Raw genomic sequence first — 24,838 nt, forward strand, 5'->3', positions numbered from 1 at the left:
GGCTCTCTGCTGTCAGTGTGGAGTCTGCTTCAGTTCCTGTCTCCCTCTTTCTCTGCCCCTCCCCAGCTCATGCTTTCTCTTTGTCTCAAAAATAAATAAAAACATAAACAAATAAAGAAAATTTCTTCTCCCTTAAATCTTGGATCTTGTAATCAGATTAATCTTCCTAAAATTCTGCTTTCATCATGTTAGTGACCCATAAATCATTATTCAGTGGATTCCCATTTCCTACAAAATGAAGTTCAACTTTTTATTCTTTATTTTTTTCAACTCTTTATTCTGATGTTCAAAACATTCCATGCTTTGGCCTCAAACTTTATTTTCAAACCAGGCCATGCTCTTCGCTGACTCAGTATCAGCAAAGTTCATTCTGACCCTGAGTTTGTGTTCCTCACCTCCAATGCTCCTCTTTCTCACCTTCAAGTCCTATGATCTTCATTCTTTTCATTTTTTAAAGTGGGCTCCACACTCAATGTGGGGCTTGAACTCACACACCTGAGATCAAGAGCTGCGTGCTCTACTGACTAAGCCAGCAGATGCCCCAAATTCTAAGATCTTTAAATATTCCATTTGACTCCCACCTCCCTTGGGAATTTTCTGATTCCTTCCTCCTTTCTTGTCTTTAACACTCCTGTTGGCTTTTAAATGGGCCCTCTCATGTACTGTTACCAAACACGTTCCTGTTTTTAAGACTTGTCTCTTCAGGCTCTCAGCACGGATCCACTGCGCTGGTAGTCTGTGAGCCCGAGTTTAGGCCCGGTGAGCCTAAGCCCGTAATAATAAATGCCCTTTGCTTTTGCATGCGTGGAAAAAAAAAAAAGACTTGTCTCTTCAAACAAATGGGAAATTCCTTGATTAGTGTGTTTGGTGCCTAGCACAATGCTAGTATCATCGTAATTACCTCTGGCAGTTTACTTTATTCTTACATTTTTCCTTCCAACTACAGAAACAGGACAACCAAAGGCCAAGTTTATTGTTGCTGTCGTGTCTCTCATTCTCTTCAAAAGCCAGCTGATCTTACTATTTGCTCCATTTAATGTGTGAACTTCACTGTGCAAATGAAATATATGGAATCTGGAATTTTCTTCAGACCAGGGACTTTTAATTTCACCAAGTCTTAGGTAAGTTTCTGTCTTTTGTGATAAACGTATATTTACAGGTAGATTTTTTTCCTTTTCGTGGAATATTTTTAGATGTTCAATCAGTTTCTCTGAAATTATAGAACTTTAAAATAACTGCAAAGATTTGCCTTTCACTGAGTGTGATTTTCCCCCCTTTTTTTCTCAACTTACCCGAGGTATAGAACTAGAAGGCTATATATTTTTTAAAAGGCCACCTCAGGCTGGGTAAAAGCAAAATTTATGGTCCTAGCTTCCTCTACAACATAGGCAGCTTAGCTTTGCTTAAGACTATTGTGCTTGAGGGGCGCCTGGGTGGCTTGGTTGGTTAAGTGTCCAGCTTCGGCTCAGGTCATGATCTCGTGGTTTGTGGGTTTGAGCCCCATGTCAGGCTCTGTGCTGACAGCTCAGAGCCTGGAGCCTGCTTCGGATTCTGTGTCTCCCTCTCTCTCTGACCCTCCCCTGCTCGTGCTGTCTCTGTCTCTCAAAAATAAATAAAAAACATAAAAAATTTTTGAAAAAAAAAGACTATTGTGCTTGAGCTCCAAATCTACAAATCCAAGACAACTGTAATCCAAAACCAGTATGGTTTTCTTCTTCCCAATAGCAGTAGCAACCATTATTAAGCACCTCCTGTATGTCAGATACAGTGTTGATTGCTTTATATGTCACCTAATTTTCATAATTGAGTGAATTGTGATTCCCATTTTACAGAAGAGAAAATTGAAGCTTAGAGCTACTAGCAATTTGAACAACTAGTAAGTGGTAGAGAGATAATTTGGATGCAGAACTGATTCCATCGCCTCTGCTCTTTTCACTACACCTTGCAGTGTCAGTGCCTTGTATTGCCGGGAATTGTCTTTCAGGAATATTGGGGCTTGCACTCATGACCTTGGCAGCAGTATTGAGAAGGACATAATGATAATAATAACAATAAAATGTTCCAAGGCATTTGAGGAGGCTCCTCAGCAATCCTCTCCTGCACACAATTGCTCAAGTCTTAGTTATTGGGTGTTCCCAACACTGACAATTTACATTTCAGTGTACACCGAATTTGGCACTGTCCCTTTTGTTATGGAACATCTGATCACATGTCTTGGTAGATGGAAGAACTGGCAGTTTTACCTGCCAAGGTTCAAAACAAAATAGAATGAAATTAAGACAACAATAAGAATATATATATATATTTCATATTAGAGATTCTCCCTGTAGGGAGGGGAGCCTGGCTGGCTCAGTTGGTATAGCCTGAGATTCTTGATCTTGGGGTGTGAGTTTGAGCCCCACATTGGGTGTAGATTACTTAAAAACAAAATCTTTAAAAAAATTCCCCCTGTAATAATATATCACAAAAGACAAACTTAAAGAAGACTATAAGTCTTGTTGTGCTGACATACCCAATCTTCAGCTGTAGTTTACTTACTTGAAGAACAGTCAATAGAAGGAAATTCCAGTGTGACAAGAATTTTGACAATCCCTCAGTGTTATCTCTAACAGGATCTAGTTACATTATGATCTTCCAGGAAGGATGTAGCTGTGTATGTTCATTTTAGTCTGGCAGTTACTTTCTTATTCTACCCACACTGTATGTGGGGATTCCCAATGCTGTTTTATTAGGACCATGGGACAAGAGAGGCTATTATTCCTTCTCTATTTTTCTACACCTGAGAGTTTAATACACAATGTTCTCTTAGTAACAGTCTGAAGATTTCTATGCTGATTTAACCAATATTTTACATTTAGTTGGGCATAAATTTATTAATTAGTATTTGCCACCAAACAGATCTAATAAATATGCATATAATTACATTAAGGATAATTTGTGATTTATGAGTCAATAACCTTTCACTCTTGTATCATTTTAAAATTAGGGTATTTAAAATGCTTTTATAAATCAGATTTTGTGTGTGTGTTTTAAGAAATAACACTGATTTAATAGGAGACTCGGGTGCAGTTTTCAATGGCAATGACAGTTATGATGCTATAGAAAGAACCTATACATGAGCACAAGTGGGGGAGGGGTGGAGAGAGAGAGGGAGACACAGAATCCCAAGCAGGTTCCAGGCTCTGAGCTGTCAGCACACAGCTTGATGTAGAGCTTGAACTCAGGAACTGTGAGATCATGACCCGAGCTGAAGTCTGATGCTGAACCCAGGCACACCCCTCCTTTTTCTCATCCCAGGGTGTTTTTATGAAGAGTATGTGGCATCAATATAGGAACTATTCTGCAAAGGCAAAACTGGGTTTGAGGGACAGGGCCTGGCAAGGAACTGGACATCTCCAATGGGAGTGGGGAGGGGATTTTTGTGGAGTTTGAGCTAAGCATTATTAGTCACTGAGCCCAAGTACTATTTATAGTAGGTTTATAATACCTCTCCCTGAAATTCTACTTCCAAAGACCAGACTTCTCTCCCAGGGGCGAACTCAACCCCAGGACATATCCTGTGATTTCTGTCCTTGTTGCACTTCCCCCAAGATTGTAAATTTTGGAGAAGCCATTCCTTCACCTGTATTCTTCTTGGAACCAAACAAGTCATTGATGTAAGTGCTTAATGTGTTCGGTATTAGACAAAGTCCTTATACAGAATGGTGAGTCAGGTTAGCAACTGAATAGCCATTAGCAGCGTTTAAGTTAAAGTCAAAATTAAGTTCTTCCTTCTCTCCAAAGGAAAAAGGTGTTTTCCTAAAAGAAAATCTTAAATAGAACTGGGTTGCTAGTGTTCAGCCTAAAGCCTGAGAAGAAACAGGTGCAAGGTTGGGGAGGACGGTAATTAACCTTATTTTGATTGTGGCATTTAGTTGTGGCATTTAGTTGTGCTCCGGCTGGAGTGTGGCTAGAGCCGTGGTGTTGGTCCCAACAAGAGTGACCGTCCCACCCAACCCGAGTCGTGGGGTGCAATGCAGACAGTTGTCTCCGTCCCCCAAGCCACTGTGGCCGGGCTTCTGGTCTTGAGAGATGCAGATGAAGTGGTGTGAAGGGTTGGGCTTTTTTTTTTGTTCCTAAAAATGCAACGAACAAAAAAAAAAGTACAACAATCCAAACCCAACCATCTTGTCGCGCGCCAGCTTTCTTCCCGGATGGCTCCACCTCCGGTCGCCAGAGCTCCATAGGCCCAGCCTACGCGTCTTAGCCGTCGCCGTCAGCTTCCTCGCGAGCGCGGGCTCGGCCAGCTCTGGGCGCGGTGCTCCGTGGCACCCGCAGCCACTCTGGAAGAGAGAGAAGCTAGCCGCCCCGGACCCCCCCCCCCACCCCGTTCCTAGGTGCACCGCGGATGGTGGCAATTGTTGGTGGCGGTTGTCGACACCGGAAGGACTCCCGCCTCACCTCACCCACTCCCCGCCCCCCACCCCGGGGAAAGGCGAGACCCGGGAGACGAAACAAAGGCGTCGCCCGGGCCCGGGAGGCGGATCGAGGAGCTGGAAGAGGAGGGCAGGGGGCGGGGCCGGTTGGCGCTGCGAGTCCATTTTGCCGCCGTGCCCCGCCGATAACGCGAGGTCTCCGGGTCTGGAGAAGAGGCGGCCGCGCACCGCACCCGAGGTCCGAGATAAGTACCCACCGGGCCACTCTCTAGGAGGGGGGCGGTCCTTGGGCCTGTTGCAAGGGTGGGGACTTCCCCTGGTCGGACAGCGACCTGCGTGGGTGGGGGCTGCAGAGAGCTGGTTTAAGCTCCGATCCCAGCTGCCCAGCGGACACCAGCGGGACACTGGAACCAACGGGGAGTGGGGTGGGGCGGCGTGCGGTGGGCATCCGCTGGGCCCAGGCAGTGTTGGTGCTCCTGAAACACTCCTCCGCTACAGATTATGCCCGGCCTCAGTGCCAGTGCCTTGATATCGCCTAAGAAAGAAAAGGCGACCGTGAACCAGAAGTCGGAGCCCGGCAACCACTCTCTGGCACTGAAACTGGGAAAGTGCCTAGCGCCTGGTGAGGGCGCCCTAACTGGGAAGCTTCTTAGTAAGGCACAAAGATCTCCTGCCATGCTCCGGAGGCTTTTTCACCGGGTCCTAGCACGCTTGAGAACATTGAGGATCAAGGCTAAGAATCCTCTGCAAGTAGATGCATAATACTCTTTGGTTTTTGTTTGTTTTGCAGTAGCTTCGTTTGATTGTCCATCACAACTTCAGAACAAAACCAAACCAAACCCTGATAGCTTTGTCCTGAGAAATAGTAACCCTGACGAATACACCTGCATCTGCTTGCAGGGGACAGAGGTAAACTACAATACTTCTCCCTATATTAAGAAACAAAACACCCAGTTTTCTTTAGGCCCAGAACCATAAAATTGAGGCCTAGCAAAATTGAGCTATGTGTAGAATGTGTTCCCATCATCATGAGTGTTCTCTATTTTCATATTTTGTCAAAACTCAGAAAAATAGATTCTATATGGAAAATCTATGTAGCAATTATTTGAAAGCTAAAGATTATATTGTAAAGGAAAAGAGAGACCTTAGTAGCGTTTTTTTCTTTTTTTTTTTTTAAGGCTTTTTTTCCCTTTTCCGATGCCTGTCTGCTAGGGCTTGTACAGACAATGCTTGAGTTTTCTCACTCTGGAGACTTTTATACAATAAGTATTTTAAAAGCAGAATTTCATTTACATAGCCACTCCTTCTGGTACAACTTGATGGAGCTGTTGACTAACTGGTTTACTTCCATCTTATCAATGAGAAGCTACATTTTTTCAGGCTCTCCTTTCCTTACTAATGCTATCTATTTTGCACTAGCTGAGATACTAAATCTCCCTGTCAGGTCCTTCCATGACATTTATGGAGTGTACATTTATGACTGCTTGATTATCTTGTCCTACTTGTGCCACAGCTTTTGTTCAGATATGCCCATTTCCATGCAAGTGCTTTATACGTGCTATCCTGTGTAATACTTGCTTTACGTTTTCATGAAATCATAGTTCAAGAGAGTCCAGCTGTCTTTCAGGACCTTTCCTGGCTAATATACTCATACTTTAACATAATACTTTAAATGTGTATTTACATTTTCCACATAAACCACCTATACCTATATAGTTGAACAGTTTACAAAACTGGCACACATTACTTAATCTTTCCAAGAACATGAGTTAGGCACTCTAAAAGTCCTTCTGTGGAGGGTGTAACTCCTCCTTGAACATAGGTATCCAGAGATAGGTTCAGTGCACTGTTCTTTCTACCGGAGAGCCTGTAACAGCCTAATTTGTAAAAACCGTAAAACTTTAGAAGAGATTTAGAGAGCCATGATTAAATTTAGTCCATTTTATGAATGAGAACACTGAATTCTTGACCCACTTTCTAGATAATGCTGAAGTCTAAGAATTGGGAAATTCAGGTCCGATGCCTAGCGTGCTGTGTATGATTGGGAAAGCTCCATTTTTGGGGGGGTGGAGGGGTGCTCAGTTTTTTCAATTATAAAGTTAGGTCTTTTCTAGATGATGTCTAAGATATTTGTACTTCTATTTTATTCCTACCCCATGACTTTTATTACCATATATTCCTTATCCTAAATGCATACTAATATTAACTGCCTTAAACTAGTTTATATTTTAAATTTGGATAGGTATGATAAAAATGTATGCCTTATTCTTGTTTTTTTTTGTTTTTTGTTTTTTACTAAACTATAAAAGTATGATTCTCTTGTAAGGCCAGGGACCGCATGGAGAAGTGCAGCACTCATATACCATTAGAGTTCATAAAGTGGTACACCCCTTCTAGAGGGAAACCTGTCAGGGTTTCGAAGGTCCTTAAAAGTGTTTCTAACTCTTTGACCTAACACTACACTTACAGGAACAGTCTAAGGAAATAATCAGAACTATGGACTAAGATTTTTCTACAAGGTGTTCATTTAAATGTTCTATTAACCAAAAAGACATAGAGCCAGTATGAGCATATCTTTAAGACTGACTATAATATTTTAGAAGAATATATGATAAGGGAAATAGATGTGATAAAGTGGATACAAAATTGTGTGATGTTACCAATTTTGTTAAAACACATATGCGGATTCACACATGATTGGAAGAAGTATAACAAAATAATCAGTGGTTATTCCTTGCTAATGTAATTATGTGTGATTTCTTCCTTGTATTTTCTGAATTTTCTATACTCACAAATTACTTTTATAATAAGAAAAACAAAAGCTAACTGCTTGGAAGATCTTTCCAACTTTAGTATGATGTCAACTTTCTATGTTTTTTTTTTTTTTTTTTTAATGCTTATGTATTTTGAGAGAGAGAGCGAGCAAGCCAGGGAGGGACAGAGAGGAAGAGAGAGAACCCAAGCAGGCCGTGTGCTATCAGTGCAGAGCCCAATGTGGGGCTCAGTCTCACCAACTGTGAGATCACAACCTGAGCCAGATGCTCGTATGACTGACCCAGGTGCCCCTCTATGTTCTTTTTATAAAGCATTTATCATACCTTTTAGAGGAACAGTATTTTTGTAAATGTGCTGTACTGAATTTAGGGCAAGAATTAACTTTGAGTTGTATTTCATCTTTTTAAATATCATTAGGTCATTGGATTATTTGTTTTTGTTATTCACGGACGACACTGCCATCTTCATTACCTTGCCCTGGAGCTCTGGATACTAGAATGGTACTAGAAGACTAGAGTGCTATGTCTACTTTTCATAACTTAACCAAATACAGGCATCCTTTGATACGTAGAATAGTTACATTCCAGTTAAATCTTCTATAAAGTAAATTCATGTAACATTAACTTAAAAAATTCATTTGCATTATAGATTTAGGTTTAATACTAAGGAAAAGTTGAAAAGAAATTTTGTTGCTAGTTTAAATTATCGTCTTTCGTGTGACATAAGTGCCATCCTGCTTGGCAATAGCCTGGCCCCCCATTAGAACTCCCAGAGGAGCTCTTGCATATTAGTGGTATTGAATATGGGTGGGGAGTGCCAACACAGTGTATATAATAATGTAGCCAAACTAAAACTTGTTGAAAAAGTTGGCATAATTAGCTTTTTACTCGATACATTCTGTAGATCAGGTTTACTTTAGAATAAGATGTGTTTGTACATAATTCTACACGTAGCAAAAGGAACTTTGTTTATACTAATTACATTTCCAAAAGTCGTCTCAGAAATAAGTTATTAGTTGATAGGTAGTGGTTTTCATTTGGTACAGTATTATATATGATCTAAATAACCTCACTTATCTAGATAAATCCAGCTAGTCACCTATTGAATGCTAGACTTTGACATTACTTTCTGAAAGCTGGCATTAACCTCAAATACAGATTTAGATGATATGGAGACTTATTAATAGATACCAACCAATAATGATTGCCAAATTTATGGTTGTAAAAGATGACAAGTTGTTTTAGGGGTAAAAGTTTTCCATCTTCATTTAAACCCACTTATATTTATTTGGGAGAAAAGAAACGAGACATTTCTGGTTCATAAAATCTTTCCAGAAGTCATTAGTTCCAACTTAATTGGAACTCTTAACAGGTAAAGATAAATATGTGAATCTGGTTGGTACCAGATAGGAGAATAATTTAGTCTATATGTATGTTTCCCTCAAATTCAGACACTCATTCAAATTGACTTCATCTAGGTGAGAGAGATTAGGCTTTAGTACCATTTGGAGTCCACACAGACTTCTGTGTTTTTTGTTATTGTTAAACTTAAAAAAATTTTAAGTAATCTCTGTGCCTAGTGTGGGGTTCAAACTCATGACCCTAAGATCAAGAGTCTCATGGTCTACTGACTGAGCCAGCTAGGTACCCCACCACCCTACAGATTTCTTGATAGTTGTACAGATGTAGGATGGGGATATCTGATCTAGCTGGTATCCTAAAACCCTGCTGATACAATGCTGTGGATTTACAGGATTACAGAATAACAGCTGGCTGATTACCAAATGACACAGGGAAGAGATAAAAGGGAAAGAAAGATAAGTAAGGCAAAGAGGCAGGTGGGGGATAAGAATAGGAGGAAATGAAAAGATTGTACACCTTGAAACATGGGGCATATGAGTTCAAAGAAGAATAAACAGAGTCAAGATGAAATAGTGGTATGGAGAAGCGAATGAAGGAAAAAACACTAGGTTTTTCTGAGTGGTCTGGACTAGTAAGAGCAATGACCTGGTTTTTATATTTCTGTGAATGTTACCATAGTCCAAAAACTCTGTGAAGTTGCTGAGTAGGTGGTCTTCCAAGCTGATGGACCTTTTGTTCTAGCTTCATTTTGCCTTACTTATCAGGAATCCTACTAGAAATGTCTTGGGGGACATTTTAACTATGAATTCTAGAATAATGCCAGAAAAGGTAAGTTTCTTTCTGTCTTGTATGGAGATACAGGTAATTTGGAGCCACCTTCCTTCCTTCCTTAGAGAAGCTCTTTTAGACACTATATGTGATTTTTTTTTATGTTTTTAATATTCCTTTTTTCAGATATCAGAAATCTTTTTTTTTCTTAAACTTTATTCTGTTTTGATCATATAAGTAAGTTATGGAGCAGTTTCTAAAAGCCAGAATAAAGTATAATAAGGCATTGACACAGAGTACTTAAATACTTTGAAAATAATTTTCATATGCTATTAGATACCTTTCAGAATAGTCCGACAGTGAGGAGAGAAGCTGCAATATATGTAAATGGTTTGCCAGAGGCCATGGACTAAGAACCAGACATATGCCAGACTTCTCACAGGCCTGGATCACAGAGTTAATACATCCTTTATTTTTAAAAAAATAAAACAATACTAAAGCAGATCAAGGTCTTGTAAAGTTTATCATACTTAGCCAATGCTTCTGAAGTTTTGCTCTTTAAGTTCAATATGGTTTTCTTATAATTGGTCCCCCTTTTTAGATTTTTCCCTAACTTTTTATTGTGAAAAATTTCAAATACACAGAACTTTTTAAATATTACAATAAATATCCTTATATTTTCTAACTAGGTTCAGTAACTAGACCCTAGGTTTCAAGAAAGCATTATTAGTGCATCTAATATAGAATACAGTATACTACTTGAAAATAAGATTAACTAATATGCTGAGAAATAATTAAAAAAAAAGTGATTCTTTTTATTCCAAGCATTGTTCTTGATGCCTCTCAGTTTAGCAGAGGTTTGCTAATTTAGCTTTGTCTGTAAAGCGAGTTTTAATATTTGCTGTTTTGTTACTTCTTAGGTATTTACTTTGGAATTCCTGAATTCAAAGATGCCTCAAAGCAGGGTGAAAATTTGATTTAGCCCTAAGATACAAAGTATTTTCTTTATATTTTCTAATGAGATTTGGAAGAAAATCATGAGTACTATCTTGAACAACTTTATATTCCTATCGATTAAATTAAAAGGTTTAATGGGAAAGTTTCTTTGAATAGTTTATTAAAATTAACTGGTTTAAGAATAAATAAATGAGCACCTTTTCCATCATAATGATTTAGAGTTGATCATTTATTGTTACTTTTTTGAGAACAAGCAAGAGTGTGAGAGGCATAGAGAGGGAGAGAGAATCCCAAGCAGGCTTTATGCTGTCAGCTCAGAGCCCAACATCTCACCAACCGTGAAATCATGACCTGAGTCAAAATCAAGAGTTGAATGCTTAACTGACTGAGCCACCCAGGCACTCCTCATTTTGAGTTAATCATTTAAAAACAAAGTATTTCTAGGAAGGAGACATCTGATACACATCTACTAGGTTTTGCTTCTGTTTTGTGACTACTTTCCTTTGTTACGTATTGGCTTTTCCATTTTTAATATTCTGGTTGTCGTTTTTCAGTTTTCATTTGTACAGACTTGCTATATACCCACTCAAGGTACGATTGATGAAGCAGTTTTCATAGTCTATCCTGAGTGCAGATATCATGAATAATTGCTTAAAAATAAATCTATGGTGGTGGTACACAACTATGACTATTTGTCAAAACTCAGAACTGTATACCAAAATGAGTGAATTTTATAGTATATAAATTTAAAGTATTTTAAAAAATACAGGGGCGCCTAAGTGGCTCAGTTGATTAAGTGTCTGACTCTTGATATCGGCTTAGGTCATGATCTCAGGGTCATGAGATTGAGCCCTGTACCAGGCTCCATGCTGGGTGTGGAGCCTCCTTAAGATATGCTCTCTCTCTCCCTCCCCACCTTTGCCCTTCCCTGGCGCGTGCATGTGCTCTCTGTCCAAAGAAGAAAGAAAGAACGAAAGAAAACCTAAATAAAATGAATAAAAATTTAAAAAAAAACAACTATGGCAGGAAAATGAGGTTAAAAATGAGAGGAGGCAGACAACTAGGTATATATTTGGCTACTTTGTTGGTATAAAACCTGGTAAATTTTTAATTGTTGGAGAAAACAGACTTTTGTGCTTCAAAAGTTAAGACTTTCTTGGTATTCAGAACACATTTGAAGGCAAAAATGAATCTTGGAAATGTGTTTGGTGTTGTACACTGAATTTGACAACAGTTAAGTTGAAATTTTATGACTGGAGAGCAAAAATTTTGTTCACAAAGTTTTTTGACTTCTGTATTGGTAAAAAATTAGCCCTAGAAAAGAGGGGATATGTACTTTCCTGCAAAGGAGTAAGTTTTGTTGATTTCATCACATTTTTATGTGTTAGCCACACTTTAAGAAAAGGAGCTATAAGTTCCTTCATTTAAACTAAAAACCTTATTATGCATCTTCCTTTAAAACTTTTGAGGGAGCAGACTTGCCAGGGTCTCTTGGATTAGGCTATCTCTGTTTTCCCTAAGTCAGCTGTGGAAGCAGTCATGTTAATTTGGTTGTTGGCCAAGTTTTGAGTATAAAGTTAAAAGAAGAAATGAATATGTTTAGCTTTTAAAGTGAACAGAAATAAGAATCTTTAAATTATAAACCAGAATTTATAAGCTGCATCACTAAAAATGGAACAACAGGATCCACTGTAATTCTGATGCAGATTTTGAAAAAGAGACTTCCCAAATAGGTTTTTTTTTTTTTTTTTTTGGTCTGATTCATTTTCAGAGCTGTAATGTGATTATGGTTTTGGGATGACTATTGCTAAATTTTCCTGTGTGTGACATTTTCCCGTTTATTTTTTATGATATTAGATTGCCTTTCTTCATTTTCCTTAGTCTCTCTTTGCCTTGGATGCCCTTTTTTCCTCTGCATCCCACATAGTTGGTATTCTGTTTTTCCTCTTATTTATTTAATATACTTGGATAGGATTCTCTGGAAATACTAACCTTCAAGAATGAGTAAGTTAGGTTTACTTGATTGAATGCTGTTGCTCCCCAACCCCCTTTCCTCGCCCACACTACTTTCCTGTTTCAACTGCCTTCTCCAAATCTAGTTTGAGCATAGAATTGTTAGGTGAAATATGACAGAAGCAGTGCAGATGATAAAAAGGAACATTACTAAGGTAGGAGGACCATCAGAAGTTTTCCATCTCTGTTCTAGAGTTAGAATTTTTACTGTTACTTCATAACTTCTCTCAGGGAGCACACCAACCCCAGTCTCAGTAGCCCTTCTCTTCCCAATGCTTTTCAAAGGTTTTATGACTTCTCATATTTAAAAGATTGTTCAGAAAAATAAGCTCATCACATTTTTGACATATGGCATTAAATTTGACAGAATAACCTTTGCTTTAATTTCACATAAAATTGTATTATAAATATTTAATACATGTATCTCTCACAAATTAATAAAAACTATAAACTATAAGACTTGCAAACTCAGCTTATCTTTTAAATACTGTCTACCTTCGGGGCACCTGGGTAGCTTAGTCGGTTGAGTGTTCAACTTTGGCTTACGTCATGATTTCGTGGTTCATGAATGAGTTCAGGCCCCACATCTGGATTGCTGCTGCCAGCCTATTAGTGCAGAGCTCACTTTGGATCCTCTATCTCCGTCGGCACTTCCCCACTTGCGCTTCCCCTGCCTCCCCAGTATTAAAAAAATACTATTTATCTTCTAGATTATAGCTCCAATTATGACTCTTTTCCTTTTTTAAGTGTATTTATTTTGAGAGAGAGAGAGTGAGAACTCACGAGAGGGGCAGAGAAGGGGAGAGATAGAATCCCAAGCAGGCTCTGCATGGTCAGCATGGAGCTGGATGTGGGGCTTGAACTCAAGAACTGTGCCAAAACCATGAGTCAGATGCTTAACTGACTGAACCACCCACCTCTACTTGTGACTCTGAAAATTACTGTTAAACATTATTTACTTATTTTTTATTATAAGATAGTCTATGGATTATCATTAGACCCGATTCTGTTTATTAGTTTGGTGGTAATGTGATATATATATATCACTCAGTAAGCTGAATGAAGACCTGTTTAGCACTGTATTTGGTTTAAAAACTTTAGGGATGGAAGTTTTAAAATGTACATTTTAAAATAGTAAAAAACTTGAACTGAGAAATGGTATTCTCTAAACCAGGGATCTGAAATTTTTTAGTTTCAGGACCCCACTGTTACACTCTTAAAAACTGAGGATTCCAGAAACTTTGTATACATATGTACTTTATATTGCTATATATTGTATTGGAAATTAAAGCAAATTTTAAGATACTCATTTAAAATAGCAATGATAAGCCTATCACATGTTAACATAAATAATTTGTGAAAAATAACATTTTCTAAAAATGGTTGTGAGAAAATTGGCATTGCTTTATATATTTATAGATCTCTTTTAATTAAAAAAAATTTTTTAATGTTTACTTATTTTTGAGGGAGAAAGAGAATGTGAGCTGGGAAGGGACAGAGAGAGCGAGAGAGACAGACAGACAGACAGACAGAATCTGAAGCAAGGCTCCAGGCTCTGAGCTGTCAGCACAGAGCCCGATGTGGGGCTTGAACCCGCACCCTGGGAGATCATGACCTGAGCCAAAGTCAGATGCCCGACCGACTGAGCCACTGAAGTGCCCCTACATATTTATAGATCTCTTGAATGAATTGCTGTTTAATAGATTACAACCAAAGTCTTTTATCTGTCTTCATTATACCTGTTAGAATAAGTTGTGTTTTTTTAAATATACAAAGAAGATTATATCTGACCTTGCACAGATACACAGTTGGTGAAGGGGGGAATATTTTAATAGCTTTTTCTGATAATTACAGATCTTTGATACTCAACAAATGGTAGTTTTTTTTTTAATGTTGCAGTATGGCATCTGAAATCATATTTTTGAATGTATTGGTCTTTTGATCTTTTACCCAAGAATGATTTATAACATGCATTGGTGATTTGAAGCAATTAGTTTGTTGTATTATGCAGATCTGCAAATAATATATTTCGTTATACAATTTCCTCCCTAAAAAAAATTAAAAGCCAACATTTGTTAAAATTACCATTTCATTAGAAAGTCTTTAATTAATGGGAAGCTGTCAAGCTCTTAAGTGGCAAAATATTTTCCAAAATTTTAATTTTCACTCAAACTTAACTTTTATCATTGGCAAGAAATACTATCATTTATTTTCTGTGAAGTGAAGGGCTTATTTTGTTCATTTTCAAAAAAATGTCTGCTTTTACCTAAGTCTAAATAACCAGTTTGTCATTCATTCTTTCTTTCAAATAAAAATGGTGTTCCACAGAAAAAGCAGCTGGTTCAGATTGTGACTCAATCACGTAACTGCTTTTTCTCCAGACGGTATCTGTTGGATGTAGCAAAAATTCTTTGTTTACTTCTTATTTCGTCACCCAGAATATTTAAAAAGCACATACAGAAGGATTGAGATGTAAGAAAATGAATTGTTACTGCTTAACAAAGAACATTCTTAAACGAAATCGGCGACCCCCAGTTAGACTGCGGGCATGTGGTAATGAAGGATTCAGTAGCTTGTAGTATAGTTTGGTGCTACCTTTTGCCTTGTTTGATTCCTGCTAGGGCTCCAGCAGGGTCTACTCACCATTGCTTTTACGGTGCAATTGACGACATGGTACCCAAAGCAAATATGCTGTCAATATTATGAATAAGTACAGTTTTGACCTTCACGAATGGGACATCAGATTTCTGTCTACATTTTGAGAATTGATGTCTCTAGATAGATGGTTCTGGTGGTTTTAAAAAACACACTCATTTAATTCTCTGAAGAATGAATTGCAACTCTTATGCTTTTACTTATGATTTTAATAATTGTAATCTCGCCTTTGAAATAGAAAAATATGCCAGTTTATAATAAAAGCCTGCACGAGAGTGCATGCTTGAATTTGTATTTCTGTGCTTCTTTCTCTTGAATAGCATACCATTTTATAATTGTGGGCCCAGACTAAAGAGCTCATTCTATTCAGACACTGAGTAGCTTTGTTTCTGACAGCTAGCAGTCAGCTCTGTTTTAAAACAATCAGTTGGGTCCTGCTGGCTCAACTTGCAGTTGTCCCAGACCTAACCCTGTCTCAGCCAAAGACTGTTGTTGGAAAACCCACACAAAGGCCTTGTGTGCAGGGAGCCCTGCTAATAAGGATGTGTTCTAGTCCCAGCAGATTAAATCTGCTTTGGTGTGCATTCCCTTCCCAAATTTCTCACTTATTTCCTTTGCTTGCCTGCTTATTTCAGTGAAGGATGATTTTCAATGCCTGTGAAGATAATTTCTGATTATTACATAGTCTGAATGGAGGGGATTACTGGAGTAAAATATTTCTGTCTCTATGGTAGGATGTGATGGAGCTGCTTGAAGAAGATCTTACGTGCCCAATTTGTTGCAGTCTGTTTGATGATCCTCGCGTTTTGCCTTGCTCACATAACTTTTGCAGAAAATGCTTAGAAGGGATCTTAGAGGGGACCGTGCGGAATTCGTTGTGGAGATCATCTCCATTCAAGTGCCCTACGTGCCGCAAGGAAACTTCAGCTACTGGAGTCAATAGCCTGCAGGTTAATTATTCCCTGAAGGGTATTGTGGAAAAGTATAACAAGATCAAGATCTCTCCCAAAATGCCAGTGTGCAAAGGACACTTGGGGCAGCCCCTCAACATTTTCTGCCTGACTGATATGCAACTGATTTGTGGGATCTGTGCTACTCGTGGTGACCACACCAAGCATGTCTTCTGTTCTATTGAAGATGCCTATGCTCAGGAAAGAGATGCCTTTGAATCCCTCTTCCAAAGCTTTGAGACCTGGCGTCGGGGTGATGCTCTTTCTCGCTTGGATACCTTGGAAACTAGCAAAAGGAAATCCCTACAGTTACTGACTAAAGATTCAGATAAAGTGAAGGAGTTTTTTGAGAAGTTACAACATACATTAGATCAAAAGAAGAATGAAATCCTGTCTGACTTTGAGACCATGAAACTTGCAGTTATGCAAGCCTACGACCCAGAGATCAACAAACTCAACACCATCCTGCAGGAACAACGAATGGCCTTTAACATTGCTGAGGCTTTTAAAGACGTGTCAGAACCCATCATATTTTTGCAACAGATGCAGGAGTTCAGGGAGAAAATAAAAGTAATCAAGGAAACTCCTTTACCTCCTTCTAATTTGCCCACAAGCCCTTTAATGAAGAACTTTGATACCAGTCAGTGGGAAGACATAAAACTAGTAGATGTGGATAAACTTTCTTTGCCTCAAGACACCGGCACATTTGTTAGTAAGATTCCCTGGAGCTTTTCTCACTTTCTTGTGGTAGTCATTCTGCTCAGCTTTCTCACTTTCTTTGGTCCTACCATATTCCTAGAAGGGTCTTTATTTGATGAATTCACAACCTGGAAAGACCACCTCTCAAACTTCAATTCCTATCTGGCTAAATCAGCTGATTTTGTAGAACAATCAATGTTTTATTGGGAACAGGTGACAGATGGATTTTTCATTTTCAGTGAAAGATTTAAGAATATTACTTTGCTGGTGCTGAACAATGTGGCAGAATTTGTGTGCAAATATAAACTATTATAAAATCTGTTGCAAGTATTTAGTTTTCTGTCTTTTGTTAGAATTTTGTTTAAGAGCTGAGTGGTAGTTCAAATTTGTCAAGTGAGATATTTCCCTGCCAAAATATTCCTTTCAAAAATAATGTCCTATATATGTTGTTCAAATTAGGTAGCATAAAGATGTGAAATTTCATAGTACAGTCCTGAACCCACCTTCCTTTTTAAAGAGTGCTTTTGAAATACACTTCTTATCTCCAATATTGGTTGTGTTTATGCTGTGGAAAAAGGGGAGGTGAAAGGGGGCATGATCTAATACTGTATTTATGAGAGGCAGTATAGTATAACAATGATTGGTCATTTAAGCATGTAATAAAGACTACTCTTGTAAAACAACTCTTTGAGACTGAACATTCTTTTAAAAAAGGAAAGAAGATATGAGTGGACTGGATTTCCAAATTTTTCTAGATCTGATTTCTAAATTTTAGTTTCTTGCTAAAATGTAAATCTCAGGTAAACTCAAAGTGGCATTTTCTTGTGATAAGTTTACATTTTTAGGAGGGTGGAGATTTCAGCTTGTCTTTTTCTCCTTAGGTTTTGGTGATAAACTACATAAGTCTTAGGTGGCTGTGGTAGGTACAAGAAGTCTAACAAATGGCAGGAACAGGAAATGGGAGAAAGCCTTTGTACTGTCAGCCAAGTGTTGTGTTGTTCCAGGCATCATGGCAACTGTACAACCAAACCAATCCACTTGCTTAATATCTTTTTAGAGAGTAGTGAGATTAATTTGCCAATAGATAGAGTAGTCTGTCAGCTCTTATTATGTGCAAAGTAATCAGCTATACACTAAATTTGCCCTATCTGCTTACATAAGATAAAGATGCCCTCTCTCCCACAGAATAAAAATACTTCATTTTCTCCTCTTGCTTAGAATTCAGATGAAAATAAGAAGTGATCTCATCTTGGAACTCTGCTCTCTAGTCTGCCTTATTTCTGTCATGAAACAAGACATTCTTTGGAAAGCACAGTGTCTTTACCCTTTTTTTTTTTTAAGTTAATTGATTTTGAGAGAGAGTGTGCATGTCAGGGGAGGGGCATAGAGAGAGAGGGAGAGAGAATCCCAAGCAGGTTCCATGTTGTCAGCTCAACATGAGGCTCCATCCTATGAACTATGAGATCATGATGTGAGCCGAAATCAAGATTTGGATGCTTAACCAACGGATCCACTGAGGCGCCCTTATCTTGTCTTAATTTTAATTTGGTTGAGAGAAGGTAACACAAGTCGGGACAGGAAAAAAAAAAAAAAAAAAAGGCCAACTAACTTGAGAGTACAGAAGAATCCAGCTATGAAAAAAAGTCAAATTGAGGTAACAGCTGCCTCATCCATAACTGACAATTCATGATTTAACCAATAAATTGCTGAAGGGTTCACAAATTATGACAATGTTTTACCTCTGTTATGAGGACTCACTGTAGGTAAGTGGTCTGGGGAGCGGGGCAGGGAGTGCTTTTCCGCTCCCAGTATATATAATTTTTTAAATAGAGATTTACAACAGGTTTTCATGGAAAATTAAATTTTTTTTAATGCAATACATGATCTATTTGACATCTATCCTTAGAAATACTGGTTGTTTTTCTTAAACAATCCAGTTCTTCAACTGTTACTTTTCCGTTTTGTATACTGCAAGTTCCCAAGCAACTCACATTTGCAAACACAGCTATGGATACACTATTTGCTTTACAGTAGTTACCTGGGAATCTAGGTCTGTGTTTTTTATTATTTTCCCCTCCCCTCCATTTCTTAATCATATATAACTAGCAACATTTATGGTTGGAAGTTGATTTACAAGTTCTTAAGTCTGTGGCTGATGGTTTGTAGCCTCTAGTTTGAAGCAAGAGAAGAATGAGCAGTCAGGAACTGGTCACTTTGAATGTGGGAGGGAAGATATTCACAACAAGATTTTCTACCATAAAGCAGTTTCCTGCCTCTAGGTTGACACGAATCATAGATGGAAGAGACCAAGAATTCAAGATGGTTGGTGGCCAGATTTTTGTGGACCGAGATGGTGTTTTATTTAGTTTTATCTTAGATTTTTTGAGAACTCACCAGCTTTTATTACCCACTGACTTTGCAGACTATCTCAGGCTTCAGAGAGAAGCTCTTTTCTATGAACTGGATCCTCTGATTGAGCTCTTAAACCAAGAACACTTGCTACAGCCAAGACCTGCTTTTTTGGAGGTGCATTTCCTAAACCGACACACTCAAGCTCTTTTCAGGGTATTTGGCTCTTGCAGCAAAACAATTGAGATGCTAACTGGGAGAATTACAGTGTTTATAGAGCAACCTTCAGCGCTGACCTGGAGTAGTAACGCTTTCCCTCCTCAGATGACCTTACTTCCACTGCCTCCGCAAAGACCTTCTTACCACGACCTGGTTTTCCAGTGTGGCTCTGACAGCACTACTGATAACCAAACTGGAGTCAGGTATTCTTTACCTTGAAGCATCTCTCTTCTATACTAGTTCCTGATGTTTCCCCTCAAAACTTAAAGTTTCTCATGCCTGAAAGTTTTCTTAGAAAAAATGATTACTGAAATGTTTTGGGGTAACTGGTAGAGTTGGGTAGAGTGATCAGATAATTATTGTCCAAATTGAGCTACTTTTCAGAGTGAAAGGAGGTATTGTTATAGAGTAGGACAAAAGGAATAAACCAAGACTGTCCAGGTAAAACTGGAACTATGGTCATTTAAGTTCTAAGAGGAAATAATTTTATAGATTATGTTCCATTGCTAATGATCATTAATTTGGCTTTATTTTATTTTCGGCATTAATTTGACAGAGATGCCTCCCTCCTGCTCCCAAAGAGACTCTTTTAGTGGCTGGCATATAGTCATAAGTCTCAGTTTCTCCTGATTTCCTTACAGTCTATGTATATTTGTTCTTTCAGTCCTTAAGATTTGACTACTGACTTTTCTCCATCCCACTCTATTTTTAAACACCATTAAGGCAGATATATTCCATAGCAAATTTGGTGTCCTATTACATCTTTGGCACTCTTAGACAACTCAAAATATTGGGATAGGCTGTCAGTATGTTAAGGATAGTTGCTCCTGAGTCAATTATTCACTTTCTCCCCATGTTGTTCTTGGCTGGGCACTAAGGCTGATTTCCACCCTGCTGTCAGGGACACATTTTTTTTCTCCTTAAACATGTCTTAATGCTGTCCTGCCATTATTTTACTAACTGTGAAAGCTGGCTTTAATTTTCAGGAGGAAAACAGTAGTTTGCATATGTTTTTTACTAATACTATTTAAAAAAATTTTTTTTTCTTTTGCGAGGAGAAAAGGTAGACATAGTTTGGGATATTTTCTTCAGCAGTAGCCATTGGGAACTATTAATGTTTGCCTCTCCCACAGTACACCCTGTGGTCATCCTTACTAACTGAAGAACACTGGGCAATATGACAATTCTTAAGTTTTTACACTTAATAATTTCTTGCCCTCCTAGAAAGACTGAAATGTCACTTTGGGAAAAGAGGGCCAATTAGATTAATAGGCTGATTATGAAGAGAACTTAAGACTCTTTTTTTCAAGGTATTTTAGGATATCTCTGTGCACAATCTTTTCACTGGTGGGGCACTAACATGGATAGAAGGAAAAACTATAAGTTTTTTGTTTTATAAATTTGATTTAATGATTAGCATCTTCTAAAAAATTTATTTACTGTTTATTTATTTTTGAGAGAGAGAGAGAGCGAGCGCGCGCGAATGGGGCAGAGAGAGAAGGAGACAAAGACTCCAAAGAAGATTCCAGGCTCTGAGCTGTTAGTAAAGAGCCGGACATAGGGGTTGAAGTCATGAACTGCAAGATCATGACCTAAACTGACTGAGCCACCCAGGCGCCCCAATGATTAAGATCTTTGAGGATTCCTTTTTTTAAAAAAAACTTAAAAACCTACAGTAAAGTGGTATAATTAATTTTAAGAAGAAGTATACAAAGTAAAAGATCCTGGAAATATTAAACACTTTAAACTCTATGCATTTGGAGAAAATACTTGGAAAAAATATACTGAAAAATAAGATTAAAAACTGAAGTTGGAATATTCTTGTATGTACAGTGCCAAGTGATTTTACCTTTGTTGTTAAGTGTTTGTGTTTAGAAACAGTACAAAATTTTTCATCTTAATGCAAGAATGACATTATATTTAAACTCCCAAAATAGATAATTCCAAAACCAGAAGCTGTTTTAATAATTAAATTTTTCATCACCAAACAGTATTTTTGTTCAGTTGCTTGAAGTTCAGAATTTTTTTCCATCCAGGAAGCATCTGTGATTTTTTTCCCTTGTGCCGATTTCAAAGTAGGGATGGGTAACCTAGTAAGAGGGCATTATTGGGATTTCAGGGGATCGGGTGAAAACTCAGGCCCTAAAAGGCCCACCTTAGGTACATAACTGCCTGGCTAGGTATCCTTTTTATTTCTTGCTCACTTCCTGTTCTGAACATTCATTGAAGGTGGGAAGTGGAGGAGGAAGCCTGGATGGCTCCTGAGAGTCTGCTGTAGCCTACGACTGTTCAGGATGTTCCACTACTATGGTTTACCACGCCGTGGGCTTGTTAACCTAGCAGGCTGCTCAGTTATTGTCTCTCAAGTTCATCGTATGAGAAATACTTGCCTTGTGTCTTACAGAAGGCCATTCATATGATACCACATTATTAAGTTCAAGTTATGGTCACAGGATTCTAGAGTCTCGCTGGTAGCCTTTATTCTATCTGACCTTTCCTTTTTAAATTGGATCAAATGGAAAAGTGTAGTTGCCTTTTAAGTTTTTAAAAATAAATTTTGATTTTCTATTTCTCAGTGGGCTCTTCTATCCTTTTCTTCTGCCTTAAAATCTTTTCATTTCTTAATTTGACTTCATAAGGAATCAAGTATTGTGGCTCAGTGACTTCTTCCAAGTGTTTGTTATCATCTGCTATATACTATTTGTGTCTTAATTTTTTGAGATGTGCTGTAACTTTTCTTCTCTTTGACAAATGTTTTTAGGCTACACAATCAAAATCTGGGGCTTAGGAGTAGATGGAATGATTTCTGAATGTTAAAAATTTGCCTTATCAAACATAATAAACATTTTTTGATGTGTACTTTGTTTTTATAAATTTTACATTTTATTATTTTCTTTGCCTAGAAATAATTTCTAAATGTGAGCTACAGCTACCACTCAATTTTAATTGTAATTAAAGGAGTCTAAGAATGTCCTAAAAGTTCTTTTCATGCTATAGAACTACAGAGAATTTAGGTTACTGTGTGGAGGAATTTAAGTTACTTTTCTTCACTTCTCATAAACAAATGGTGAGAGGACTCAAAGACATAAAAATATCCTTGATAGTAGATAAAGCTGTATATAGCTATATCTGTGTGGACATGTTGACATTATTAAAGGCAATATATAGCCAATCTAAAAAATTCAGGTATATTTTTCTTGAACTAAGTGTATTGGTTCTATCAAGTATCCCAGGAAATAGAAAGTTTTGTCATTTTGACTCCAGATTGTATAGCCTTTTGATCCTCTGCTTTGCTTTTTGATAATAGATAGTTATTGAGTAAAAACTGATGATAAAATCTTGAAATTTTTTATATGCAAAATTGTACCTCAAAAAATGCATTTGACATAAATGTCACAAAAGAAAACATTTGTAATGTCAGTGGTAATAATGGGTAGAATTAGATTTATGGGGAAAACTATAAATGCATAAGACGTTCATTAAATGATTGAATTAAGGGCACGTGGTTGGCTCAGTCAGTTGAGTGTCTGAATCTTGTTTTCAGCTGGGGTCATGATCTGATTGATAGTTGTGGGATCAAGCCTCATGGCGGCCTCTGTGCTGAACATGGAGCCTGCTTAAGACTCTCTCTCCCTCACTGCCCCTCTCCACAGCTCTCTCAACCTAAATATAAAAAACTTACAAAAAAATTTTTTTAATGTTTGAGAGAGAAAGAATGCGAGGGGGCAGACATAGTAAGAAATAGAGAGATGCAAAATCTGAAGCAGGATCCAGGCTCTGAGCTATCAGCACAGAGCCCGACTTGGGGCCCAAACCTCACAACTGTGAGGTCATGACCTGAGCCAAAGTCAGATGCTTAACCAACTGAGCCACACCCAGATGCCCCTAAACAATTTTTTAATGATTGAGTTAACTAATTTAATTAAGCGGATTAAAATAATATTTAGTAAGTTGAAAAAAAAACTAGAAATAGATTACATTATATAAAAAATTAAGCTAATTTGATCAAATTGCTTGCTCCAGAAAATAATTTCTCAATGAAAATTCATCCATGTTGGTTATATTCCTAAATGCTGAATTAAAACGACTTTGGAGATCACAGGAGTCTCTTATTTTCAGTACCTGACAAAAAGCTATTGATTTGGATTTATAAATGAAATCCAAAAAAATTTCTTATCAAAAATGGTAATATGCTTTGTCTGAGGTTTATGAGGTTTCAAGCCAAATTTATGTGTTTAGTTTTGCTAGTTATTAAAAGGATGCTTCATAACCAAACATTTGTTGTGTGTCCTAGGTATGTTTCTATAAAACCCGATAACCGAAAATTGGCCAATGGAACTAATGTCCTCGGTTTACTAATCGACACTATATTAATGGAAGGCTTTCATCTAGTCAGTGCTAGAACATTATCTTCTGAAGACAAAACTGAATGCTATAGCTTTGAAAGAATAAAAAGGCCTGAAGCTTTCATCATGAACAAAACACTGAAACCAGAAACTACCATCATGTCAGAGCAATCTCAGAAAAAAAAGTGAGGTTCTCTATTCTCGTTTAGAGTAAAGAGAAATTGCCATTTTCTTGTTTGGAAATTCTGTATGTTAGTCAAAATGTACTCAGCTTAACTTGTGGCCATGTCTCCTAGCATGCCATCTGTGGCAACCACACCTCAGCAGTGTTTAAGCCATATGAACTGCTTGCTGCTCTATAAATAACACCATGCACTTGGTCCTTTGGCACATGTTCCTTCTACCTTCAATGCCTCTTTCCATTTCTTTTCTTCATGAAGACTTATACAGCTTGCAAGAATGGGCTGTGGAATCAGACTGCTTGATTTCTAATCCCAAGTCAATCAATTACTAGCTATATGACTTGGCCAAGTCATTTAAGCTCTCTATGCATCAACCTCTTCATCTATCACATGGGGATAATATATCTCCCTTGTAGGATATGTGAAAATAAAAAGAGATAATGTACTCAACACATCTCCTGGTACATGGTAGGCACCAAGTAACTGTTGGTGATGGTGATTGTGAAGAAGAAGGAGAAGAAGAAGAAGAAGAAAAGGTGGTGATTGGTGGCCCACTTTCAATGGTACTTCTTCTTTGCAGCCTTGTTCTCCTCCTTTCCCAGGCATATTAATCAGCCCTTTCCTCTGTACAGGCTTATATGCCATCAATAAAAACAAATGTTTTTCACTTGAATGTGAGCTCAATCCACTCAACAATTTTAACACTACTATGTGTAAAGAACTGCCAAATATCTGGTGAGAGGAATAATAGAACAATAGCTTTGTTATTAATTAACACCTACATTTGGTGAAAAGCTTCTGAATAACCTCTACTAACACTTAAAATAAACATATACTTTGATTTAGTGATTCCTTTTGGAGGAATTCCTCATTTATATATGTCATTTTGAACACTAGGATAAACATCTAAAAGAGGACACATTAAGTCAAAAAGTATCAAGCTCATAGTTGGGTTAAAAACCTGCATGGAAGCAGTTGAGTATCATTTAAAAAAGTACAATTACTTCATTCAAAACATATGTTAAACATTTGTTAGACACCATACTAAATTTTTAGGATTAAAAAATGAGTAAGACAATAATCCTTATTCTCAGAAAGCTCATTCAAAGTAGAAAGTACATCATTGTAACAGCAAAAGAAATAAACTCA

At 37.7% G+C, this 24,838-nt stretch overlaps 2 protein-coding genes and 1 long non-coding RNA gene across 8 annotated transcripts in view; 2 read left to right on the forward strand and 1 right to left on the reverse strand.

The window, feature by feature from the left end:
* The window catches only part of TRIM13 (tripartite motif containing 13), a 40,115-nt gene extending 22,839 nt beyond the window's left edge, over nucleotides 1-17,276 (forward strand). For 2 of the 6 annotated variants that reach the window (XM_029936805.1, XM_029936804.1), the window contains 6 exons: nucleotides 947-1,121; nucleotides 3,514-3,656; nucleotides 4,377-4,653; nucleotides 4,914-5,037; nucleotides 5,206-5,324; nucleotides 15,679-17,276. In XM_029936805.1, coding sequence (XP_029792665.1) covers nucleotides 3,655-3,656; nucleotides 4,377-4,653; nucleotides 4,914-5,037; nucleotides 5,206-5,324; nucleotides 15,679-16,908 — 1,752 coding nt within the window. In that variant the 5' untranslated portion in view covers nucleotides 947-1,121; nucleotides 3,514-3,654 and the 3' untranslated portion in view covers nucleotides 16,909-17,276. Of the gene's footprint in view, nucleotides 1-946; nucleotides 1,122-3,513; nucleotides 3,657-4,376; nucleotides 4,654-4,913; nucleotides 5,038-5,205; nucleotides 5,325-7,671; nucleotides 7,691-15,678 lie in introns of those variants that run through there. The other 4 variants (XM_029936808.1, XM_029936807.1, XM_029936809.1 and 1 more) reach the window with 4 other exon arrangements.
* LOC115289528 overlaps nucleotides 1-24,838 on the reverse strand; it is a 60,361-nt gene that overhangs the window by 9,979 nt on the left and 25,544 nt on the right. The window contains exons 5-6 of the long non-coding RNA XR_003907663.1: nucleotides 4,673-4,950; nucleotides 3,892-4,115 (exon numbers count right to left, since the gene is read on the reverse strand). This is a non-coding gene — a long non-coding RNA (uncharacterized LOC115289528). The remainder of the gene's footprint in view (nucleotides 1-3,891; nucleotides 4,116-4,672; nucleotides 4,951-24,838) is intronic.
* On the forward strand, nucleotides 18,465-24,362 carry KCNRG (potassium channel regulator). The gene is made up of 2 exons (XM_029936811.1): nucleotides 18,465-19,364; nucleotides 23,456-24,362. The coding sequence occupies exons 1-2, from the start codon at nucleotides 18,784-18,786 to the stop codon at nucleotides 23,694-23,696; spliced, it is 822 nt and encodes a 273-aa protein (XP_029792671.1). The 5' UTR covers nucleotides 18,465-18,783; the 3' UTR covers nucleotides 23,697-24,362.

The sequence above is a fragment of the Suricata suricatta genome, chromosome 4 (assembly GCF_006229205.1).
Source record: "Suricata suricatta isolate VVHF042 chromosome 4, meerkat_22Aug2017_6uvM2_HiC, whole genome shotgun sequence".
NCBI lineage: Eukaryota > Metazoa > Chordata > Mammalia > Carnivora > Herpestidae > Suricata > Suricata suricatta.

Coding starts and splice junctions, on each gene's coding strand:
- KCNRG (XM_029936811.1), top strand. CDS start 18,784: ATGAGCAGTCAGGAACTGGTCACTTTGAATGTGGGAGGGAAGATATTC. Junction 19,365..23,455: donor GATAACCAAACTGGAGTCAG/GTATTCTTTACC, acceptor TGTGTGTCCTAG/GTATGTTTCTATAAAACCCG.